General features: G+C 46.9%; 1 protein-coding gene across 3 annotated transcripts in view; it reads left to right on the forward strand.

Annotated features, from left to right (window-relative positions):
* The first annotated feature begins 2,274 nt into the window (after positions 1–2,274).
* Positions 2,275–25,346, forward strand: part of OTUD6B (OTU deubiquitinase 6B) — a 47,342-nt gene continuing 24,270 nt past the window's right edge. Inside the window, exons 1-3 of one of the 3 annotated variants that reach the window (XM_030216435.1) lie at positions 2,275–2,444; positions 4,455–4,609; positions 21,140–21,235. In XM_030216435.1, coding sequence (XP_030072295.1) covers positions 2,372–2,444; positions 4,455–4,609; positions 21,140–21,235 — 324 coding nt within the window. In that variant the 5' untranslated portion in view covers positions 2,275–2,371. Of the gene's footprint in view, positions 2,449–4,454; positions 4,610–21,139; positions 21,236–25,346 lie in introns of all 3 variants that reach the window. The other 2 variants (XM_030216420.1, XM_030216428.1) reach the window with 2 other exon arrangements.

Genomic DNA, 25,346 nt, shown 5'->3' on the forward strand with positions numbered 1-25,346 from the left:
TAAATGCTTCCATAAGTCGTTCAAGGAAGTCCCCTGGACTCTCGTCCTTTTGTTGGACTACACTGTGGATTTTTCCCATGTTGGTAACCTTCTGCTTCCCTTCTTTAGGCGGCCAGGTACGCCTGTTGGTATCGGCGAATAAAGGTTTGGCCTTCGGCGGTTCGGTAATCCCACGTGGGGGCAGCGATGGGTGCCTCCGTTTCTAGTAGGTTCTGTAAATTGGCATGGGCCGGATTCGCATCCCGGATGGCTTGCTCCATATTTTGTTGTAAAAGGCGGCGTTCTTCAGAGGTCAGGATGTGGGCGCTCAACTGCCTAAGGTCGGCCCAAGTTGGATTGTAGCTGTATATAATGCCTTCCACCAGCTCTATCAGCTGCTCGGGTTTCTGGTCGTAGGACGGCCCATGGAATTTCCAGTTATACAAATCGGCACTTGAGAAGGGAACGTGACTATAGACTGTTGATTCGATGGGCTGGCCCCCCCCCTCTGCCGGGTTAGGGGTATAGGTGGTGGACTGTCGGACTGGGAATAAGTGAGAGGTTCCCCCTTTTCGGCTGGACGGAAGGGCCTGTTGCGGACTCGATTGGGGGAACCGAGTAATGTTCTTCACAACCCGTGTACTCTTCCATGTGGTTGCGAGGCCAGGTGACTCAGGTGAGGCTGGGCGGGACGTCTCCCCGGCATCCGACTCTGACCCGGAAGTCTCGGCGCCAGCGGGGCCTTCTGCTAGGCCCGTAAGGTCAGGGTACATAGGAGCATAGGGCGGCGGCGCAATGTCGTCTTCGTATGCCTCCGCCGTAGCAAGTATCGGGGCTTTTGGAGGCTTCTTCTCGGCCGAACCCTGAACTTTCCCTGCGGTTTTCTTCGGGGGTTTTTTCCTAGAAAGTGTGTTGGTAGTACTGGGCGTAGTTCCTGCCTTGACTCTGGTAGCAGGGGGCGTGGTCTCAGTGGCTTCAGTGCTAGGGGCGGTAGGCCGTATGGGGGCGGTCCCTGCGGCCTTCGGGACGGCAGCGGTTGCCGAGCTTTGGAGAGCGAAGGCATGGGTCGGCAGGGTTCTAAGTTTGGTTTTCCGGCCTTTTCTCTGCTTTACCAACATAAGGGCGGCCTTTTCTACCTTCCGTTGGGCCCAAGCCGGCGGATCCCGGACTACATCCAACCACGCTTCTATGTATGGAATGTCCTCGGGACAGCCGGGGTTTCCCTCAATTATAACAATATTCATGACCGCCGCCACTTTTTCATACTTGAATGACCCTTCCGGGGGCCATCCAGCAATTCCTAGCCCTGGCCACATAAATTGACATCTCTGTATCATCCCGGCCCTGCTACATTTATCTAGGTCGAACACTTCGCTAAAGTGTTCCGTCATTAAATCTAACGGTGAAGACCCACCCCCGCCCATCCTAACCTGAGTGCCAAAGGACAGGTGACGGACAAAGGGGGAAAGGGGAGGTGGAGGAGTAAGGGGTCTCGTTCCACCAGACACAGAAGGGTCAACACTCGGCCTGACCAGGACGCGGTCGCCCGGCCTGGAACTGCAAGCCCACTCACACACTTTCATACGCCACAAGAAACCCCCCCGTAGAGTGCATAAGTAAAAGTCCATCAGTAGGCACAAAACATGAGGTTGTCCCGTTGCTCAGTAGCATTCAGGTAGTACCGGCGTTCCACTCCTTCACTGGTACCTTTTTTCCAACAAAAAAGCACTGGTTTTAGTGACCCTATTACCAGGAGAAGAAAATCTCTGCACGAATGTAACACGTGCTAAGGTCCCTATAACCAGCCCTCCAAATGACATACTGATTGCAATTTATGCTGCACAAACTGGCATGTTTGAAAATATATGGGAGATTAAATAAAAAATGCTACCAACAATAAAGAAAGACAACGTGGATGCAGAAGTCATAGGTTTGTTTGCTTTGTTTTGAGTGTATGCAGAACGACGGCTGCGCAAGGAAAGGGAAACAGATTAACCTAAGTGGCTTCAACCTTTTGACATCGTACCGTCTCCTATTCTCAATCAACTCCCCTATCATCCAATGAGGTTTAATAAACATCTCTGCTATCGCTAGTCACGCTGCTGCTGCTCCCTGTCACTGAAATCATAGAACGCAGCCGCCTCTCTTGCACCCGCACCGCAGATTATAGGCTGAAAAATGCACGTGACATGACTCGTGGGTTCTTGGGCGAGGCCAAGGAGGCTGGTTGCAAAGACATCCTCCTTGTCCTTGGTTGGATGAATTGGGTGAGGCGGTGGCGCGGTGATATGACGTCACAAGGAAGCGACGTATCGCAGCTAGGAGGAATAAAAAGTGAGGGGCAGCAGCTCATGCAGGGCAGCGGTGGAAGTAGCCGATGACACGATAAGCAATGGAGGAAGAGACGGATACGGAGGAGGAGAAGTTGTTGAAGCGGCAGCGTCGGGAGCGGAAGGAGCTGCAGGGTTGGTGCGGAGTTAGCACGGTTCAGAGCGCTTTGGCTTAGGCTACTTTGCGGCTGATCTGAGTCTGGGATTATCTTGTTATTTCTGTCTCCGTAGTTGTGTAGTTTATTAAGTCAGTCGACCAACTAGTGCATGTATGCACTGGGGTAAAACCAGGCTTGGATGGATCAGACGAAATAGAGCCAGTTGCAAACCCTAGTTCAACGTCTGTTCTATAGAATTGCTGCTTCCATTGCATTTAATGTGGGATGGAGTTGGACCTTATCTGATGTGCTCTGAGTCTAGTATTATGATCTTATCCAGGCTATCTTAAATACTTAACTCCAGTCATGGCTTTTCCTGGCTGTATGCATGAATTTATAATTCTGATTTTCCAGCTGATGCCCTAAAGAAAATCAAAATTACAAATGCATACATACAGGGAGCAAAACTAGAGTAGATCAGGGCTACTTGTTAACTTAGCTTGAATCAGGTAGGTAGAGCCAGGCTCAGTTTTATCCAGTTGTGTGCAGGATCTGGTAGGTATGTATCCCCCAAATTAAATAATATTATAAAGGTTTGTAGGTAGTGCAATTCAAGACACAAGTATGAACATAAGAACAGCCATACTGAGTCAGACCAATTATCCATCTAGACTAGTATCCTGCATCCAGGTCACAAGTACCGGCAGAAACCCAAATAGTAGTGAGCTTGATGGCTATTTAGGGCTCTAGAACATAAAGAGGATCAAAAGGGGAAGGCTTTCTGACCCAAACATTGATCACCTAGTTACTCAGCATTAATAGGCAAAAACAAAAGGCACAGGGTGAGGGAAACCTGTGGAACTGCCATGTTACAGGCCCTGTACTGACTATTACAAAAGTGGGAGGGCAGTGGTACTAAAAATTCATCTGAGACTACCAGATGTTTGCTTATGCCAATGAGGTAAACCTAGATTAGTACATAAGGACATTCTATCTATATATCTATCTATTTATATATATATATAATCTCCTTATGCAGACTAGAGTCAATCGAGCCCAACATTCCTTTCCAGCAGTGGCCAGTCTAATGTCACAGGTAGCTGGCAGGATCCTAAAGAATAGATGTTTATCCCTGGAAGTGGGCAATAAGGAATGCAACAGATTCCTCAAGTTTACGTAGCATTTAATGGTTTCTGGACTTAAGAACATAAGAATAACCATACTGAGTCAGACCAATGGTCCATCTAGCCCAGTATCTTGTCCCCAGCAGTGACCAATCCAGGTCACAAGCACCTGGCAGAAATAGTAGTACTATTCCATGCTACCAATCCCAGCCTAAATGCATGACCCTGCATTTTTTAGCATTAAACCTAAGCTGCCAGATTCCAGACTATTCATCTAGCTTTGCTTCCTCATGTTATCCACACTATTTAGGGTGTCTACCCAATTGCAGATTTTGGTATCGTGCACAGAGGCAAACTTTACAGACAGCCCTTCAGTAATATTGCTTACAAAAAGGTTAATAAGAACCAACTGTTGCGGTACACCACTGATAACATCCTTTTCCTCAGAATGAGCTTTATTTACTACTACCCTCTGTCACCTTCTACTCAACCAGTTCCTAACACACTTTCTTCCAGGAACTTTTGTAACCCCTTCTTAAGCCCAGATCTACTATCTACCTTGGCCACATCATCTGGCAACAAATTCCACAGTTTGATCGTGCATGGAGTGAAAGATATTTTCTTTGAATTGTTCTGCCTGGGGTACTATTTGAAAGAGTTTCCTTATTTACTTGTTTCACACCACTCATGGTGACAGTGATGTGAAAAAAGTGTTTACCCCTTCCTGATTTCCCCTATTATTGCATATTTGTCTCACGGAATGATTTCTGATCTTTAATCAAAATGTAATATTAGACATCACTAACAGCTGTGAACATATCAAGTTTAATCTATTTTCAGCGTGGCAACGGATTTGTTCATCACCAGCTTTTGATTAAAGAAATACATTTTTGATTTTCATCTCTTGTGAAATGTCTTTGCAGCCAAAATTCAAGGGATGAAAAATGCTGTACCAAAGAATGACAAGAAAAGGAGAAAGCAGCTTACAGAAGATGTTGCCAGGCTTGAGGCAGAAATGGATGAGAGACACCAGCAGGAGGTGGAACATCTGAGGCTGGAAATATCTAAGCAAGTGGAGGTATAGTGGACTTGCGCTTCATAATAGTGCTGCTTAATATTTCTGTGTTTCTACTATTACTACATGTGTGTGTGTGTGTGTATGTAATTTTATTTTTTGGTAGGACTTGAATACAGCTATGATATTATCTCATTACACAGCACAATGCTGTGTGTGTGATAGGACAGATAAATCCTTCCCTAGAGCATTTGCACCCTTCAATCAATAAGATTAAGGCAAACAAGGAGAGATGTGGTAGAAACAAGCTCAGGTTTGTTAACTTGAACTAATAGGATCCATAGCACTGTGCTGCACCAGTGGCTGATGAAAAATTGTGCTTCAGCTAGCAGCAGCAATTTAGGACTTTATGTACTGGTTTACAACACTTCGTCCTCCTTGAACTGGAATGCATTGGAATGGAGGTGTCTAATTAGTGGCTGCAGATGAAACTCTCTCCTTTTGTATGCAAATGATATTTTCATATTAGTTCCTGTTTCATCAGATCTGAATCTCGCTGCTTCTAAAACTGTTACCTGCACTATCAGGTGCGCAGTGGCCAGGCTCATCCACAGGTAATACACTGAGCCTTGTATTCACATCCTCGGATCTTGCCCTCTTTCCTACTTACCCCCCCCCCCCTCCTTTTACCTCTGGCATTGTCTGACCATTTACTTCTCATGTTTTTCCTAGACCATCCTTCACCACTATCACATAACACTGGCTGCTCCATTACGGATTCGTCCATTGACCATATTGCAGACTCTCTCAGAATTCTTTAACTCTCTTTTTTACTGAATCTCCGTTTGATATGTCAATGAACTTAATCTTGCCCTCGGGTGCATTCTGCATACTTAAGTACCACTCTCTGCTACTCGTAACCACTGACCCTGGTTTTCCCCTGAGCTCCATCTCCTCAAACCCTATGTGCATCATGACAGGATTGTGAAAAATTACAAGAGGACCTTACGAGACTGGGCGGCTAAATGGCAGATGACGTTTAATGTGAGTAAATGCAAGGTGATGCATGTGGGAAAAAAGAACCCGAATTATAGCTACGTCATGCAAGGTTCCACGTTAGGAGTTACGGACCAAGAAAGGGATCTGGGTGTCGTCGATAATACACTGAAACCTTCTGCTCAGTGTGCTGCTGCGGCTAAGATAGAATGTTGGGTATTATTAGGAAAGGTATGAAAAACAGGTGTGAGGATGTTATAATGCCGTTGTATCGCTCCATGGTGCGACCGCACCTTGAGTATTGTGTTCAATTCCGGTCGCCGCATCTGAAGAAAGATATAGTAGAATTGGTAAAGGTGCAGCGAAGGGTGACTAAAATGATAGCGGGGATGGGACGACTTCCCTATGAAGAAAGACTAAGGAGGCTATGGCTTTTCAGCTTGAAGAAGAGACGGCTGAGAGGAGACACGATGGAGGTGTATGGAATGGTGGGTGGAGTGGAACAGGTGGATGTGGGGCGTCTGTTCGCGCTTTCCAAGGATACTGGGACTGGGGGGCATGCGATGAAACTACAGTGTAGTAAATTTGAGACATCGGAGAGAATATTTCTTCTCCCAACGCATGATTGAACTCTGGTATTCGTTGCCGGAGAGCGTGGTGAGGGCGGTTGGCTTGGCGGAGTTTGGGAAGGGGTTGGACGATTTCCTAAAGGACAAGTCCATAAACCACTACTGAATGGACTTCGGAGGGGTCCACAATTCCAGGAGTAACATGTATAGAATGGGAGGCTTGCCAGGTGCCCTTGGCCTGGATTGGCCACTGTCGTGGACAGGATGCTAGGCTCGATGAACCCTTGGTTTTTCCCAGTGTGGCATTGCTTGTGTCGCAATTCCCTGGCCCTGCCTAGTCTGCAGCTCTTTCTAGTTCATCTTCAGGAGTTCTGAAATAATTGTCATCTTTCTATAAGAACATAAGAATAGCCATACTGGGTCAGACCAGTAGTCCTACTAGCCCTGTATCCTGTTTCTAACAGTAGCCAATCCAGGTCACAAGTACCTGACAGAAACCCGAAAAGTAGTAACATTCCATGCTACCAGTAGAAGGGCAAGTAGTGGCTTCCCCATGTATGTCTCAATTGCAGTCTATGGACTTTTCCTCCTGGAACTTGTCCAAACTGTTTTAAAACTCTGATAACTAACTGCTGTTACTACATCCTCTGGCAAAGATCTCCAGAGCTTAACTATCCATTGAGTGAAAAAATATTTCCTCCTATTTATTTCCATGTAACTTCATTGAGTGTCCCTTAGTCTTTGTACTTTTTGTAAGAGTAAAAAAATCGATTCACTTCTACTCGTTGTACACCACTCAAGATTTTGTAGACCTCGATCATATCTCCCCTCGACCATCTCTCTTCCAAGCTGAAGAGCCCTAACCGCTGTAGCTTTTCCTCATAGGGGAGGAATTTATCCCATTTATCATTTTGGTCACTCTTCTTTGAACCTTTTCTAATTCTGCTATATCTATTTTGAAGTACAGTGACCAAAACTGAACACAATACTCAAGGTGCAGTTACACTATGGAGCAATGCAGAGGCATTATAGCATTTTCAGTCTTATTCACCTTCCTTTTCCCTAATAGTTCCTAGCATCCTGTCTGCTTTTTTGGCTGCCACCGCACACTGGGCAAAAGATTTCAGCACATTGTTAACACCTGGATCTTTTTCTTAGGTGCTGACACCCAAGGTGGACCCTAGCATCAGATAAGTATATGATTTGGATTATTCTTCCTAATGTGTATCATTTTTATATTTATCCATTTCACGAAATGCCTAGCCGCCCGCCTGGGGTTACCTCGCGGCCACTTAGAGGGTCTATCCCCAGCACAGCTCAGGTCCACTTGCACCTGCCGCTTGTGCTCTACACTAGCACCCTCCTCCCACCAACTTGGTCACAACCGCCTCTTGGTGAGTCTTCTGGTCTCCAGTTATCTCCAGTGATTTTTAGGTTACTGGGGACACACTCCCAGTGGTCCCACATAGTAACATAGTAAATGACTGTAGACAAAGACCTGTATGGTCCATCCAGTCTGGCCAGCATTTTACATGGTATGTGATACTTTATATGTATACCTGAGTTTGATTTTCCTTGCCTTTCTCAGGGCACATGCTGTAGAAGTCTTGCTCAGTACTGTTCTTGTACTAAGTTCTGACGCTAACATCGAAGCCCCTTAAAATTTACACATAGTAACATGGTAACATAGTAGATGACAGCAGAAAAAGACCTGCACGGTCCATCCAGTCTGCCCAACAAGATAAACTCATATGTGCTACTTTTTGTGTATACCCTACTTGATTTGTACCTGTCCTCTTCAGGGCACAGACCGTATAAGTCTGCCCAGCACTATCCCCGCCTCCCAACCACCATCCCCGCCTCCCACCACCGGCTCTGCCACCCAATCTCGGCTAAGCTCCTGAGGATCCATTCCTTCTGAACAGGATTCCTTTATGTTTATCCCACGCATGTTTGAATTCCGTTACCGTTTTCATTTCTACCATCTCCTGCGGGAGGGCATTCCAAGCATCCAGCCCATCCCTATCTATTCAGTCACGTTCAGGGCGTAGACCATAGAAGTCTGCCCAGCTCCCGTTTTGTTTCCCAATTACTAGTGTCGCCTCCCAGTCTCTGCTAAAATTCCACGGAACCATTCCTTCTAAACAGGATTCCTTTGTGTTTATCCCACGCATGTTTGAATTTCATTACCGTTTTCATCTCCACCATCTCCCGCGGGAGGGCATTCCACATATCCACCACCCTCTCCATGAAAAAATACTTCCTGACATTAGTCCTGAGTCTGCCCCCCTTCAACCTCAATTTATGTCCTCTAGGTCTACCGCCTTCCCGTCTCTGGAAAAGGTTCATTTGCGGATTAATACCTTTCAAATATTTGAACGTCTGTATCATATCTCCTCTGTTTCTCCTTTCCCCACAGTTCCCAGGAAGTACTTGCAGACCCAACACAAACCACCAGGATTCTTTCAGTCCAGACAGAGAGGCAATAAACTAAATTATTTTTTGTCTTAAAAATTGAACAAAAATGTGCAGTCAGCAGAACAATAACAGGTAACTGAAATATGGATCAATTATAACATTAACTAGACATTTGTATACTTCCTAAAAAGTACCTGGGGAGATTGGACATATAAACTGTTCACAGAGCCTTAGCGAAGAGATTTGTCTCTCTTCTCCCGGGCTAAGACTGAAGCAACAACTGGTGGGTAATTTTTCAAACTCCAGCCAATCAGAGCCCCGACAACAAGTTTTAAAAGTATGTTGCTCACAGTACTGTAGATTCACTTGTTCACTAAGTGAAAGCGTTAATGCACTTTTCTATAACAGCTTTAACATAAAACATGCACCACCTGCTGGCCAAACTAGAGAAATGCACTTCAATAGTTAATAAAGGCAATTTTACAGATGGAGAGACAGGAGGGAGGGGAATAAAGGTCTGTCGTAGGGATGAAATCTTTCCCTACCAGGCATCAGCCAGCAGTGAAGGGAAGAAGGGAGGAGTCATAAGCGAAACTTGGTTAAGAACCTGAAAAAGTGCCTGTGAACCGTTAGTGAAGGTAATGAGCTTTCCAAAATACTTATGCATCTTGGAAGCCCAGATCAGATGCATTTCACATATTTACAAATGTGGAAAGAAAACAACCGCCAACATGGTTAAAAGGTGAAATGAAAAAGGCTATTAGAGGCAAAAGAATGTCCTTCACAGAATGGAAAAAGTACCCAAAGAATAAGAAGCAACATAAGCACTGTCAAGCTAGATGCGAGGAATTGATAAAGAAGGCTAAAAAAAGAATATGAAGAGAAACTTGCTGCAAAAGCAAAAACTCAAAGTAAAACCTTTTCAGGCACATCAGAAGCAGAAAGCCTGCGAAGGAATCTGTGGGGCTGTTAGACCGTGAAGAAGCAAAAACGCACTCAGGGAAGATAAGGCCATAGTTGAGATGGCGGAGGCGAGCCGCGGGGGATGGGCGTTTATGGCGGGAAAAACCGCCGCACCGGAGGAAGACCCGGGACACTGACCGGCCTCCAAACTGACACCCGACAAGGGCGAATCAGACTTTAAAACCCCCGCATCCCCGCTAGAAGCGCACACGCGGTCCGGGGAGCGATTCTTCGCGCCGGACGCCATCTTTGATGCGCAGCATGTTTCTCCCCCGCTCTTGCGAGCGCCGGTTGAGGGTGCGTCTAGGACTGTGGCCCAGGCTGCTGAAATACACAGTCTGGGGGGTTTCTCCCCCGAGTTTATTTTGCTGCTGCATCAGGCCTTCCTTATGCAAAACGCTGCCCCTTCTCCCTTGTCCGACAAAGGGGTTGAGGCCCCCGGAAGTAAACGCCCTCGGGTGGATTCCCAGGGCTTAGAGGACTTTGTCTCCTCTGATGTAGATGAGGGCAGCGTATCTGAGTTCTCCCAACGGTCCTTTGCGGATTCCTTGGAGAAGACGGATTCCCGCTCGGATGGAGCGGATGACCCCTCTGCAGCGCGGATCTTTCGCTCAGAGGATTTGCCCAACCTGTAACTGCAGGCCATGAGCATTTTGAAGATTTCCTCTCCAGAGGACGTCTCTCCCTCAGCCCCTGTTGGCTCCGCCATTATGCTGGGGACGAAGCGCCCGCCTAGAACCTTCCACGTGCATGATGCCATGCACACCTTAATTTCGGCTCAATGGGATGTCCCGGAAGCGAGCCTCAAAGTGGCTAGGGCTATGTCCCGCCTCTATCCTTTGCCTGAAAGTGAACGGGAAGCCTTTCTTTGGCCTACCGTGGATTCTTTAATCACTGCGGTGACTAAGAAAACGGCGTTGCCGGTGGAAGGTGGCACGGCCCTGAAGGACGCCCAAGACAGAAAATTGGAGGCGGCCTTAAGGTCGTCCTTCGAGGCGGCTGCCTTAAGTTTGCAGGCCTCAGTTTGCGGCTCCTATGTGGCCAGGGCGTGCCTGACGATTGTGCAGCGGGCTTCCCCCTCGGATCCTTCCTTGAGGGCTGATTGGCCGGCCCTGGAATCGGGCTTGGCTTATTTGGCAGACTTACTGTATGATGTCTTGAGAGCCTCGGCTAAAGGTATGGCTCAGACAGTCTCTGCACGGCGGTGGCTTTGGCGGAAACATTGGTCTGCTGACCACGCCTCTAAGTCCCGCCTGGCTAAGTTGCCTTTTAAAGGCAAGCTGCTCTTTGGGGTCGAGCTGGACAAAATTGTGACCGATCTCGGCACATCTAAGGGCAAGAGGTTACCAGAGGTCAGGGCTCGGGCCAGTGCTCGCCCTGGTATCTCCAGAGGACGGTTTCAGGAAGCCCGTCGGTACCGCCCGGGCAAGTCGGGCTCCTCTGCCCCCTCTTCCTTCAAGAGGAATTTCTCCGGGTCCTCCCCCAGGGTCTCGTACCCAATGACGGGGTCCTGGTCCATGGCCCAGTGTAGATTGGAGGACGCCTGTCCTCGTTTCTGGGCGAGTGGACCAGGGTAACTTCAGACGCTTGGGTGCTGGAAGTCAACAGAGATGGCTACAAGCTAGAGTTCTGCCGACCCTTAAGAGACGGGTTTGTACTCTCTCCCTGCAAGTCTCCGGTCAAAGCTGTGGCAGTGCAGCAGACCTTAGACAATTTGATCCGCCTGGGTGCGGTCGTTCCGGTGCCAGAAAATCAGATTGGCAAGGGACGTTACTCCATTTACTTTGTGGTACCAAAGAAAGGAGGTTCTGTACGGCCTATCCTCGACCTCAAAGGGGTCAATCGGGCCTTGAAAGTTCGGCACTTTCGCATGGAGACTCTCCGCTCTGTTATAGCGGCAGTGAAGGCAGGGGAGTTCCTGGCATCCTTGGACATCAAGGAAGAGTACTTGCATAGTCCCATCTGGCCTCCTCATCAACGCTTTCTGCGTTTTGCAGTCCTGGGCCGACACTTCCAGTTCAGAGCCCTCCCGTTCGGGTTGGCTACTGCTCCGCGGACCTTTTCCAAAGTAATGGTGGTCATCGCGGCCTTCCTGCGAAAGGAAGGAGTACAAGTCCATCCTTATCTGGACGATTGGTTGATCCGAGCCCCCTCTTATGCAGAGTGCGGCAAGGCTGTGGACCGGGTGATTGCTCTTTTGAGCTCCCTGGGGTGGATCATCAACTGGGAGAAAAGCCAGCTGCGCCCGACTCAGTCCCTGGAGTATCTGGGAGTTCGATTCGACACCCAAGTGGGCAGAGTGTTCCTGCCGGACAATCGGATTGTCAAACTTCAGGCTCAGGTGGACCAGTTCCTAGTAGCCTCTCCGCTTCGGGCTTGGGACTATGTGCAGCTGTTGGGCTCTATGACGGCCACGATGGAAGTAGTGCCCTGGGCCAGGGCTCATATGAAACCACTACAACACTCTCTGCTGCAGCGCTGGACTCTGGTGTCGGAGGATTATGCTGTGCGCCTTCCCTTGGACCCAGCAGTGCGCAAGGCGCTGAGCTGGTGACTGAAGACAGACAAGTTGTCTGCAGGAATGCCTCTTGTGACCCCAGAGTGGATTGTAGTCACGACGGATGCCTCTTTGACTGGCTGGGGAGCCCACTGCATGGTAAGGACAGCGCAGGGGCTCTGGTCTCCTGCAGAGGCAAAGTGGTCTATCAACCTCCTGGAACTCAGAGCCATTCAGTTGGTGCTTGTGGAGTTCCTCCTGGTACCGGCGTTGAAGCCAGTACGGGTCCTGTCGGACAATGCCACAGCTGTGGCCTGTGTCAACCGCCAGGGAGGTACCAAGAGCGCCCCTCTAGCCAAGGAAGCCATGAATCTATGCCAGTGGGCGGAAGCGAACCTGGAACAGCTGTCAGCGGCCCACATTGCCGGAGTCATGAATGTCAAGGCGGACTTTCTCAGTCGCCATACCTTGGATCCCGGAGAGTGGCAGTTATCGGCTCAGGCGTTCTTGGACATCACGAAGCGCTGGGGCCAGCCGAGCCTAGATCTGATGGCGTCATCGGCCAATTGCCAAGTGCCGCGCTTTTTCAGCAGAGGACGGGACCCTCGATCTCTGGGAGTAGATGCTCTTCTCCAACAGTGGCCGACACAAGAGCTTCTCTATGTGTTCCCGCCCTGGCCCATGTTGGGCAGGGTACTAGACCGGGTGGCAAAGCATCCGGGCCGGATAATCCTGGTGGGTCCGGACTGGCCCAGACGTCCCTGGTATGCGGACTTGATCAGGCTCTCAGTGGACGACCCTCTGCGGCTGCCAGTGGAGCAGGGCCTGTTGCATCAGGGTCCCGTGGTGATGGAGGATCCCTCCCCCTTTGGTCTTACGGCCTGGCTATTGAGCGGCAGCGTCTGAGGAAGAAGGGCTTCTCAGACAAGGTCATCGCCACTATGCTGAGAGCGAGGAAGCACTCTACTTCTACTGCTTACGCCAGGGTTTGGCGTACCTTTGCAGCGTGGTGTGAAGCAGGCTCACTTTCTCCCTTCACTGCTCCAATTTCTTCAGTGCTGGCATTCCTGCAAGAAGGTCTGGAGAAAGGCCTGTCGCTCTGTTCCCTTAAAGTCCAGGTGGCGGCTCTGGCTTGCTTCAGGGGCCGCCTGAAGTGTGCTTCCCTGGCTTCGCAGCCAGATGTGGTACGTTTTCTCAAGGGAGTTAATCACCTCCGCCCTCCTCTGCACTCAGTGGTGCCTGCGTGGAATCTCAACCTGGTGCTAAGAGCCTTGCAGAAGCCGCCTTTTGAACCCTTGTCGAGGGCATCTCTGAAAGACCTGACGTTGAATGCAGTCTTTTTGGTGGCTATCACTTCAGCCAGAAGAGTTTCCGAGCTCCAGGCACTCTCATGTCGAGAGCCTTTTCTGCAGTTCACTGAGGCAGGAGTGACTATTCGCACAGTGCCTTCCTTCCTGCCCAAGATTGTTTCTCGCTTCCATGTGAATCAGCAGCTCTGTCTCCCCTCCTTTCGTAGGGAGGACTACCCAGAGGAATACTCTGCTCTCAAATTTCTGGATGTGAGACGAGTCATCATCAGATACTTGGAAGTGACCAATGATTTCCGGAAATCGGATCATCTGTTTGTCCTGTTTGCAGGTCCTCGTAAGGGTCTGCAGGCTGCTAAGCCTACAGTGGCAAGATGGGTCAAGGAAGCCATTGCAGCGGCTTATGTGGCCGCGGGGAAGGTGCCGCCTATCCAGCTGAAGGCTCACTCCACTAGAGCTCAGGCGGCCTCGATGGCAGAGGCCGGGTCTGTCTCCTTGGAAGAGATTTGCAAGGCGGCAACTTGGGCATCGGCCCATACCTTCTCCAGGCATTACCGCTTGACTGTGGCTGCTCGGGCGGAGGCCCAGTTTGGAGCTTCAGTGTTGCGGTCAGGGATTTCTATGTCCCGCCCTGGGTGAGTACTGCTTCGGTACATCCCACCAGTCTATGGATTGATCAGCTTGATGATATGGAAGGTAAAATTATGTATCATACCTGATAATTTTCTTTCCATTAATCATAGCTGATCAATCCATAGCCCCTCCCAGATATCTGTACTGTTTATATTCTGGTTGCATTTCAGGTTCAAGTTTAGTCTTCAGTTCCTGTTCAGGAGGACTTCGTCTTCAAGTTTTTTCAATTGGATTCTTCAAGAGTTGAGGCGAGTTTGTGTTACAGTGAGCTGCTGCATTCCTCTCCCCTCCGTTTTACGGGGCTGGATGGAGACTTAAATTCTGCCGGCGCTCCCTCCCGCTTCGTGCGGCTGTAGGGCAGCTTTATACCCCTCCCGCTTCGGCGGTGTTAGGGTCAGTCAGCTCCTCCCGCGGTTGCGGTTGCAGGATAAGCCAGATCCCCCCGCATCGGTGGGGTGGTGTCCCTCCCCCGCTCCGCGGGGATGAGCTGGACGGATTCCCCTCCCCCACTTGTGTGGGGATGAGCTGGGTTAATTCCCCTCCCCCGTTTCGGCGGTGGTGAGCTGGGCAGAGTGTCCCTTTGTGGGTGTAATTCTCTAAGTGCTGAGTCCTGCGGATGGAGCTTTGATATCGACATACTGAGGAGTTTCCGGCAGCACATGACCACATATAGGGAGGCAAAAGCTTTGCTCTCTATCTCCACCTGCTGGTAGATGGACACAACCCACCAGTCTATGGATTGATCAGGTATGATTAATGGAAAGAAAATTATCAGGTATGATACATAATTTTACCTTCCTCATATCTGGAGCCAGCTCTTAAATCATCACTTAAAATGCACCTTTTATCTGAGGCCTTGGGCCAAACAAGTCCATAACCACCTCTCTCACCTCAGCTTTCATTGTTTCCATATCTTCTGGGGGTTTTTTTCCTCTTCCTCTTAGGTGTACTTCAACACTGATTGTTAACCACACACCATTATTGGCAAACGTGCTGTGTATGAATAAATAAACTTAATTGGGCTTTTGCCCATATTTTAAAATTAAATGCAGATAAGACTAAAGATTCTCTAGTTCAGTAATTTAAATAGGATTAGTAAGTAAATAGGATCTTCACCAAAACAATTACTTTAAACCAAAATGATAGGGAAAAATCTAGTAAGGTTCTTGGTGTCATTCTGGATTCTGCCTTGTCGGTGAATTACCTGTTTAAATTTTAAGCTGAAACAGCTGAGGGCTGTTTTTGAGTCAATTTAGCATATTGGCTCAGAGTTTAGTACTATCTGAATTGGTCTACTGTAAAGCATTGTATCTTGGCATTTCAGTGAAACTAACTTCAGCTGATCAATTTAATATTTAAATCTACCAAGTTTGAGCATGTGACACGACACCTTTTGCTTTTCCAAGCACTGGCTCCCATTCAAAATCTGTGTGTTTAAATCTTGCTGTTTTATCTTTAAAATCTTACAAAGATTAACCTCTATTCATGTCATTAAACTGATACCAATGCTGTTTAGGTCAAGATCCAATCAAATCTCAGATGGATTAGCGCCAAGTTTCCCCTCTTTTACAGAAGTTTGTTACAAAAAGTTATTAGAAAACTTTTATATATCAGGCAGGGTTTTTTTTTTTTTTTTGGAATAATTTACCATATTCTTCTTTATCGTTTTGTAAAAATTTGAACCTTTTTATTTAGTAAAAATTGCTAATGTCTGTTTTATCTATATGATTGTAATTTTTCTCCATACTTATGATTGCTGTTTTGGACCCTTTTGGGGATCAAGTGGATTACAGATATCAAGATTAGATTACTGAGATCACCAGGGTTTCTTGAAACCTAATTTATTAGATGCTTCTTTAGTCTGTACTTTAAGCGACAGGTTTTAGCAATCTGTTGAATATGTGCAGAGAAGGAGAGGGAGGAGTCGAAGATGACCCCAAGGTTATGAGCAGATGAGGACTGCCAACAAGAGCACCAAATTATACAACTACTACTACTATTTAGCATTAGTAGTAGTAGTTGTATAATTTGGTGCTCTTGTTGGCAGTCCTCATCTGCTCATAACCTTGGGGTCATCTTCGACTCCTCCCTCTCCTTCTCTGCACATATTCAACAGATTGCTAAAACCTGTCGTTTCTTCCTCTATAATATTGCCAAAATTTGCCCTCTCCTTTCTGAGCACGCTACCAGAACCCTCATTCACACTCTCATCACCACTCGCTTAGACTGATGCAACTTGCTTCTCACAGGTCTTCCACTCAGCCATCTCTCTCCTCTTCAATCTGTTCAAAATTCTGCTGCACGATTAATATTTCGCCAAAGTCGCTATGCCCATATCAGCCCTCTTCTGAAGTCACTTCACTGGCTCCCTATCCGTTTCTGTATACAGTTCCAGCTCCTCTTATTAACCTATAAGTGTATTCACTCTGCTGCCCCTCACTACCTCTCCACCCTCATCTCTCCCTACACTCCTTCCCAGGAACTCCGTTCACTAGGCAGATCTCTACTAATTGCACCCTTCTCCTCCATCGTGAACTCCAGACTCCGTTCCTTTTATCTCACCGCACCTTATGCCTGGAACAGACTTCCTGAGCCATTACGTCAAGCTCCATCCCTGGCCGCCTTCAAATCCGGGCTAAAGGCCTACCCGTTTGATGCTGCTTTTAATTCCTAACTTGTCACCTGCTCGTAACCTTTATCTTGTCTTCCTCTCTTCAATAGTCCCTTTTCCCTATGTGTCCTATCTGTCTGTCCTACCCTTATCCCTTATATGTCCTGTCTGTCCTGATTTAGGTTGTAAGCTCTTTTGAGCAGGGACTGTCTTTTCTTCATGTTCAGTCATACGCAGCGCTTCACAATTGGTAGTGCTATAGAAATGATTTGTAGTAGTAGAAGGGTTAAGGCTAGGGGCTTAGCCAGACCTCTGCGGGAGGGGGCACATTTTACCTCCCCCTGCACTTTTGACACTTCCCCCACTGCCAGGTACCTTTGCTGACCGGGGTCCCCAACCCCCGCCAGCCAAAGTCCTCTTCAGTGCTGGTCTCCGGCGCGTTTGCTGATCTGTTTCTGTGAGTCTTGACTACTGGCACAAAATATTATAGAGTACTTTTTTTTTCCCCTTCCTTCCTTCCTCCCATTCAGTTTTTGCACTACCAGCATAGAGGTGCTTGCTGAGCTTCATCAGTGTTGGTTAGAAGAGAGGCTTGCAGTGATCCTACTTGATTACTTCAGAATAATGCTTTTAATATTTGCATGTTTAGTCTAAATCTAACCAATGTAGCACTATTCTTGTATGTCCAGGCTGCAGGTGCATTTTCTCTTCACTATGAAACTGAGTTCTCAGTGGGGAATGTAGTAAGTATCTGAGAAAAGGTCTCTTCCTGTTGCAGATACACAAGGCGATCACTAAGCTGTGCATGCACAGAACAATCGTCACTAAGTGTGGCTGCTCTGTGCTTGCTCAGAGCAGCGTGTGCTATTCACGGCTTTCATACAAGCATACAGGCTTTGTGGGGTTCTCTCCCCTCTTCCACGTCTTTCCCAGTCCACGTTTTGCCCCAAGGGTCCAACTCTGCTCCTCCAAACCCATCATCATCTCTGGCATGCGTGTCGGCGAGGCTGCAGGCAGGAGCTGCTAATCCCGGGAGCAATTCTGCTGTCCCTTCTGCAAACCTTAGGGATCCACACTCCTGCAGCACATTTCAGAGCAATGTCCCCCTGGGGGTCCCGGGACCATGATGAGCAGCCTATGTGTGTTACACCAGTGACAAGCAGATCCAAGGACCGTGCTGGCCAGGATGATACCTGTTCGAGCCCCCTGGGAGTGGGGAAGAGGCTGTGCAGGCTGGGAGCAATAGCAGAAAGACTGGTCTGGTAGTGATAAGCTGCTTGACTGCTGCAGTCCTTGCTGTGCATCGCTCGTAAATGGATGTGCATCCCACGGAATGCACATTTAAATGCTAATTAGCTCGTTGGCTGCCACTACAGACAGAAAAGAGCCCACAGAACCCCTTGTATATCTACTGCTGAATAATGTGCTTGCTAAACCAGCTGGTGTGGTAAGTTTGCATCTCCCCCTCAGACCTTGTTTGCAAGCCTGTTTTCTAATTAAGTATAGAAAGCAACAGTTCCCACATGAGACACCAGAGGGCACTGGTGAACGGTGTGCACTTTAGTACATCCTTGGGAATTCCCACTTGGATTTTTAGGTAATGTAGGCTATACATATTATAAATAGGAATAAACATATGATTAGACAGTGTCTGACATGCAACAGTGGATGTGGCCCTGGGAGACTTCTCCCTGCAGCATGGAGAAAGCGAGGCTAAGGAAGTGGTCTGTATGTGAATAGGAACAGTGCAGTCTGTCTCCTACACTGCACAGTTCTCTGCATGCTTGTATTGCAATATTTGAAGACCTGTGCTATTCTTGCAAGACTTTGAACATTGCTGTATTTCGGGTACTGTATGACTTACACTACGACAGTCTCTTGTTGCAGGAGGAAGACTGTGCCATACAGTGAGGAGCAGCAAAGTAGTTATGGGAGAAAGCCTGTAGAAATTAGGGGACAGAAAAGCTGTGAAAGGGACACACGGGGGGGGGGGGGGGGGGGGGGCAGGAGTTAAAAGGACATGCATGTGGAGGGGGTGAGCAGAGAGAATGTTGAAGAGGTGAGCTGGGTGAGGGGGAGAAAGAGGATGAGAGGAAAGAACCATACACGGGAGAGAGGCAGCTGAATGAGGGGGGAAAAGAGAGAAATACTAAGGATGTTCAGTGCCAGTATCAGGATAGAGGTTAGTGCTGAATATTCAGATAGGGAAGTCAGTACTGGCGCTGTATGGATAGCAGCAGTATTAAGCCCACTATCCCTGTCTAGCTACAGTTAGGACAGCCTTTTTCTGTCTTAGCTTTATCCAGATAATTGTCTGGTTAGTGGGCAGAATATCCCTGCTAATCAGACAGTTGAGGGTCCTGCCCTCCCTCTGCCCATGGACTGCAAAGCCCTTGCAATGTCCAGTTAGTGCTGAAGTGGTCTGTAAGTATATTCAGTGACACTTTTATATAGTGCCAATGAATATCCCAGTCACCAGCACTTATCCAATTATCAGGTACTGCTTACCAGGAAAGGGCCACAGAATATTGGTCCGAATGTTGATTTCCGTGCTGCTCAAAATTCAGATTTCACTCAAATACAAGATTTTATTCTTTCATTTAATTTATTACCATTTATATACTGCCCTTGTTCAGAGCAGTGTACAAATTAAACATACATAATAAAAACATTACAAAACAAAACCCATCATATACAAACAGACTCAGATTCTTATGCTACAGTGAGGCATATTTTCAAAGCACTTAGCCTTCCAAAGTTCCATAGGTTTCTATGGAACTTTGGAAGGCTAAGTGCTTTGAAAATATGCCTCAGTGTGTGTCAGGGCACCGTATTGGATATGGAATATTCATCGTAGACCTTATGAAAGTGTGGGGCAAGCAGGGTATAAATGGCCTGAGGTGTTTGATCTTGGTAATATTAGGAATGCTGTAAACCTTCTCATATTGTTGTGAAGTATTAAAAATAATACCTGTACATGTTTCTAAGGATGTTGAAGTACTATTATATGTAACATAGGGCCTGATATTGAGTGGCAGGAACTGTGTTAAACACTGGCATTTATAGACATACTAATTTAGTCACCGATATTGGATATATTGGGTGACTTATCCTGAACTACTATTCCCCCACCCTTATCAGCCCTAGAAATTACTAAAGTATCATCAAGTTGTAATTCTCTTAAAACTATCTTCTGGGTTTTCATCAAATTACTGTTAAGTTTTTGCCATCTCTTGTTCCATTCTATCCAGATCCTTTAATACCTATTGTTGGAATGTAGCTAATACTGAGTCATTAGGGCCTGGGGTGACCCATGTGTAAGGTAGTCGGTATTTTTGTATAAAAGACTGTACCGCTTGCAAATCCTCCATTTTCTTTATTTCCAAAATGTAATTTTAATCTTAATTTCCTAAAAAAAAAAATCTATAAAGATATTGACGTATAATGAATGCATCATGAAACTGAGTAGGTACAAAAGATAGGCTCATAGAAAGTAACTCCTGTTGAGATTTTTGATAAACCTTTGGAGGAAATATTAAATACTGTTAATTGTGTTTCTTTATTTACCGCTTGGATTTTACTACCATTTGCATGTTTGGGGACCCTCAACTGACTTAACACTATCATGTCCACTGTTCTTTAGTGGGCTACTTTCTTTCCCAGATGAATCACTGGAGGAGTTAATAAAGTTAACTTTTATTAGATTTCCTATTTCTCCTAGTTCTTTTACGGGTAAATAAAGCCCCATGTGTAGTCCTGTTCATCGCCTTTACATTTTGCTGTTTTCTGCACCCTGAATTCCTTTCTGTATTTCTCCATACTCTGTTCAGCATATTGCTGATTAAAGAATCCTGCTGGTCCCTCTTTCATTATTTGAATTTTGGAATCTAACTCCTTTTGATTTTTCTTTAATATCTTGTTTAATTTCTCAAATCGTAATCAGCACTAAATCCAATTAACATTTCGATATTAAATCTTTCCATTGAATAATATACACGTCGTCCAGAAATCTAAGGCCTCTTGGTGTGCATTGCACATGGCAATACTCTACCAAGGTCATTGAGCGATATTCAGTAGGGGAGGGCAGACTTATACGGTCTGTACCAGAGCTGATGATGGGAGGCGGGACTGGTGGTTGGGAGGCGGGAAATACTGCTGGGCAGACTTATACAGTCTGTGCCCTGAAAAGGACAGGTACAAATTCAAGGTAAGGTATACACATATGAGTTTGTCTTGGACAGACTGGATGGACCATGCAGGTCTTTTTCTGCCGTCATCTACTATGTTACTATGTAATGTATTTATAAAGTTTTTGAATATCGCCCCACTCTAAATGTGAACTTTCCATTGTGTACCCAAACAATCTATTTCCTCCTAACAATTTGGCTATGAGGCTCATTTTCAAAGCACTTAGACTTACAGAGTTCCATATGTTACTATGTACCTACTACTACAATGTTTAATTATACTTTCTGAACCCTAGCCTACCCTGTGATTTTGTGTAAGCCACATTGAGCCTGCAACTGTTCTCCTGACATACCCGTCATATTGTGTGCAATATGAGATTTGTCATATCTAATAGCTGTTTTCACTTTCTAGGTGGAATCTCTTGCTAATGGGATTGGGAAATTGGAGTGTGAAGATGGTGAAAAAACAGCTCAACATTCTCGGCCAACAAAAGCCCAAAAGAGGCGGGTATGATGGCGTTTTCATTGCATATTTACAGTTCAGAGGAGCACTGGTCTTCTTATTCTCAGATATGGTATTGAGAAGTTGGAGTGTCCCAGTAGGCTTTGTCTTAACAGGATCTGCTTAGCACAAATTTGTAATGGAAGTAGTGATTCTCAGGAAGGTAAATATAGCTGTGTGTGGTTTTTTTTTTTGTTTTTTTTTATATTGTTGTTTTAAATGTGTGAAAAAGCTACTTCCGGAAAGGGATGGTATACTGGGGAGCAGACTTTGCATGCTCTTGTCTGTGGCTCGGAATAAGTAATCTTGGACTTCTGGGGACTTGCAGTAATAGGACCTGTTCCATGTAGAAAGCCTGGGAAAAAATCTGAAATTCTCTCACGGCCTTCCTTCCCCAACTCCACAAGAGTTTCCAAAGGAAAGCTTTTAGGTAAAAGGTAAAGTTAAAATGATGAAATATTTTGACACTCACAATATAGGACTTAAAGATCTTGGCTTCCTGTCACATTATAAGCCATAAAATTGTACAGCTGTGTCACACTCTGATTACCCATCCATATTTCCCTGTTTCTCACGCCCCCCCCCCCCCAACCCCTACCTTGTCCCTGTGAGGCTGCCATTGGAATGCTTTTATGTTTCACTTGTATATTCTGGTATTTGTCATATTTTGCTAATGTCTGACCTGCAGAAGAAAGTATTGCCTTCAAAAGCTAATTAAAAAAAATGTATTTTTTTTTAATGGGACTGTCTTATTTTCTTTTTGTTTTATTTCTGTTTACCTTGGGTAAAAGCTAAAAATATCATGGAATAATTTATTTGTGAATGTTGTGTTGCCCTCCTTCAGGGTGTACACTGCAGAGGTCAGACATTCTGATTGTTTTGGGGTTTGTGTGAATTTCTTGGCAGTGCTGGAATAATGTGTGTTACTTTTTGTACCTTCTGTTCTGTGTTCATGGAAGAAAAATCCTGGAGAAGGACTACGATTGACTGGCAAAGATACATATGAGAATGGAATAGATACAGCACTGTTCAAGGAAGAAACTGTTTATGAAAAATTTAAAGGTGGACAATGCCATGGAACTGGACGGGATCCAACCCAGGATATTGAGGGGGCTCAGAGGTTCTGGCGGGTCCTCTTAAAGATTTCTTTAATAAATCCTTGGAGATGGGGGAGGTTCCTTGGGATTGAAGAAGAACGGATGTGGTCCCTCTTCACAAAGTGAGAACAGAGAAGGAGCTGGAAACTACAGGCCGGTATCATCAGGTTGGTTATTGGAAAAGTAATGGAAGCGATGCTGAAGGAAAGGATAGTGAATTTCCTGGAATCCAATAGGTTACAAGATCCAAAACATGGTTTTACCAAAGGTAAATTGTGCAAAATGAATCTGATTAAATTCTTTGAGCGGGTAACCAGAGAATTGGATTGAGGACGTGCGCTATATGTAATCTGCTTAGATTTCAGCAAAGCCTTTGACACGGTTCCTCATAGGAGCTCTTGAATAAACTTGACAGGCTGAAGTTAGGACTCAAGTGGTGAACTGGATTAGGATCTGGTTGACAGACCGATGCCAGAGGGTGGTGGTTAATGGAATTCACTCAGAAGAAGGAAAGGTGAGTAGTGGAGTGCCTCAAGGATCGGTGCTGGGGCTGATTCTGTTCAGTATATTTGTGCGCAGCGTTACCGAAGGTTTAGAAAGTAAGGTCTACCTTTTTGCGTATGATACCAAGATTTGTAACAATGGACACTCCGGAAGGTATAGAAAACATAAAAATGGATCTGCAGAAGTTAGAAGAATGGTCTGATGTTTGGCAATTAAAATTCAGTGCAAAGTGATGCACTTAAGGAGTAGAAATTCAAGGGAGACATATGTGCTAGGCGTTGAGGAATCTTGGGGTGATAGGATCTGAAGGCGATGAAACAGTGTGACAAGGCGGTGGCTGTAGCCAGAAGGATGCTAGACTGTATAGAGAAGTGTAACCAGCAGAAGAAAGGAGGTGTTGATGCCCCTGTGCAAGTGTTTGGTGAGGCCCCACCTTAGTATTTTGTTCAGTTTTGGAGGCTGTATCTTTCTGAAGATGTAAGAAAGCTTGAAGCAGACCAGATAAGATAAGAATGATATGGAGCTTGCACCAAAAGACATACGAGAAGAGACTGAAGACCTGAATGTATGCCCTAGAGGATAAGAGGAACAGAGGAGGTATGATACAGATGTTTAAACACATAAAAGGTATTAATATAGAAACAAATATTTTCCATAGAAGGGAAAGTGGTAAAACTAGAGGACATGAATTGAAGTTGCGGGGTGGTAGACTTGGGAGTAATGTCAGAAAATTCTTTTTCACGGAGAGGGTGGTGGATGCCTGGAATGATCTCCTCCTGAGGGAGGTGGTGGAAAAAAAACTGTGGCGGAATTCAAAAAGACGTTGGATGAACACAGAGGATCTCGAATTAGAAAATAAATGATATAAAAAAACAATTTAAAAGGTTGCATATGTGTTTGCATATCAAGTGGTGCTTAAATGATGATTCCATATCATCATGCTGATCAATCCATAGACTGGTGGGTTGTGTCCATCTACCAGCAGGTGGAGATAGAGAGCAAACTTTTGCCTCCCTATATGTGGTCATGTGCTGCCGGAAACTCCTCAGTATGTTCTCTATCTCAGCAGGTGGTGGTCACACACAGCAGCAGCTCTGGCTAGGCCTCCAAGCCTAATTTTTAGGTTTTGTTGAGTGCCTGGGGTTGAGGGCTCTTCTTGAGTAAGTGCAAACCTGGTGGCGCCAGGTCCCTCCTTTTCTCCCCCCTCCCGCTGGCTCCGTTTGGAAAAAAAAAAAAAAATTTTTTGAACGTCCTTAAAGGCGTTTATTTCGACGTTTATTTAAACGTTTATTGCAGCTACTCACTGGGACACCAGGTCGTTACAGCTCGGAGCGGACAGCAGGTAATTTTTACCTTTTATAGCGGGCAGGGGGTTCCCCGATTGGTCTCCACGTGGCCTATGGCGTCGGAGGGCGAGGGCGCAAAGAGTCGCTCCCCGGATCGCGTGTGCGCTTCCAGAGGGGATGCGGGGGTCTTAAAGTCTGATTCGCCCTTGTTGGGTGACAGTTTCGTGACCGGTGAGTGTCCCGGTCCTTCCTCCGGTGTGGCGGTTTTTCCCGCCATAAACGCCCATCCCCCGTGGCTCGCCTCCGCCATATTGGCCGGCCACGCGGCTCGGACGGCTTCTTCTTGGGCCGCCCTTGAGGTGGGAGACATTGATGCCATGAACGCCCTTAATTTGGGCGACGGCACAAAAGCGGCTAAAGTTAAGCGCCGTTCTTCCCGCGCGGCTCCTTCGCGGAGTGTCGCGCCGGACGCCATCTTGGATGCGCAGCATGTCTCTCCCCCGCTCTTGCGAGCGCCGGTTGAGGGTGCGTCTAGGGCTGTAGTCCAGGCTGCGGAAGTGCACAGTATGCGGGGTTTCTCCCCCGAGTTTGTTTTGCTGCTGCATCAGGCCTTCCTTATGCAAAACGCTGCCCCTGCTCCCTCGTCTGGTAAAGAGGTTGAGGCCCCCGGAGGTAAACGCCCTCGGGTTGATTCCCAGGCCTTGGAGGACTTTGTCTCCTCCGATGTAGATGAGGGCAGCGTATCTGAGTTCTCCCAACGGTCCTTTGCGGATTCCTTGGAGGAGACGGATCTCCGCTCGGATGGAGCGGATGACCCCTCTGCAGCGCGGCTCTTTAGCTCAGAGGATTTGCCCAACCTGTTAATGCAGGCCATGGGCATTTTGAAGATTTCCTCTCCGGAGGACGTCTCTCCCTCAGCCCCTGTTGGCTCTGCCATTATGCTGGGGACGAAGCGCCCGCATAGAACCTTCCACGTGCATGATGCCATGCACACCTTAATTTCGGCTTAGTGGGATGCCCCGGAAGCGAGCCTTAAAGTGGTTAGGGCTTTGTCCCACCTCTATCCTTTGCCTGAAAGTGAACGTGAGGCCTATCTGTGGCCTACCGTGGTTTCTTTAATCACTGCGGTGACTAAGAAAACGGCGTTGCCGGTGGAAGGTGGCATGGCCCTATAGGACGCCCAAGACAGAAGATTGGAGGCGGCCTTAAGGTCGTCCTTTGAGGCGGCTG

This window comes from Microcaecilia unicolor, chromosome 1, assembly GCF_901765095.1.
Source record: "Microcaecilia unicolor chromosome 1, aMicUni1.1, whole genome shotgun sequence".
In the NCBI taxonomy this organism is placed as follows: domain Eukaryota; kingdom Metazoa; phylum Chordata; class Amphibia; order Gymnophiona; family Siphonopidae; genus Microcaecilia; species Microcaecilia unicolor.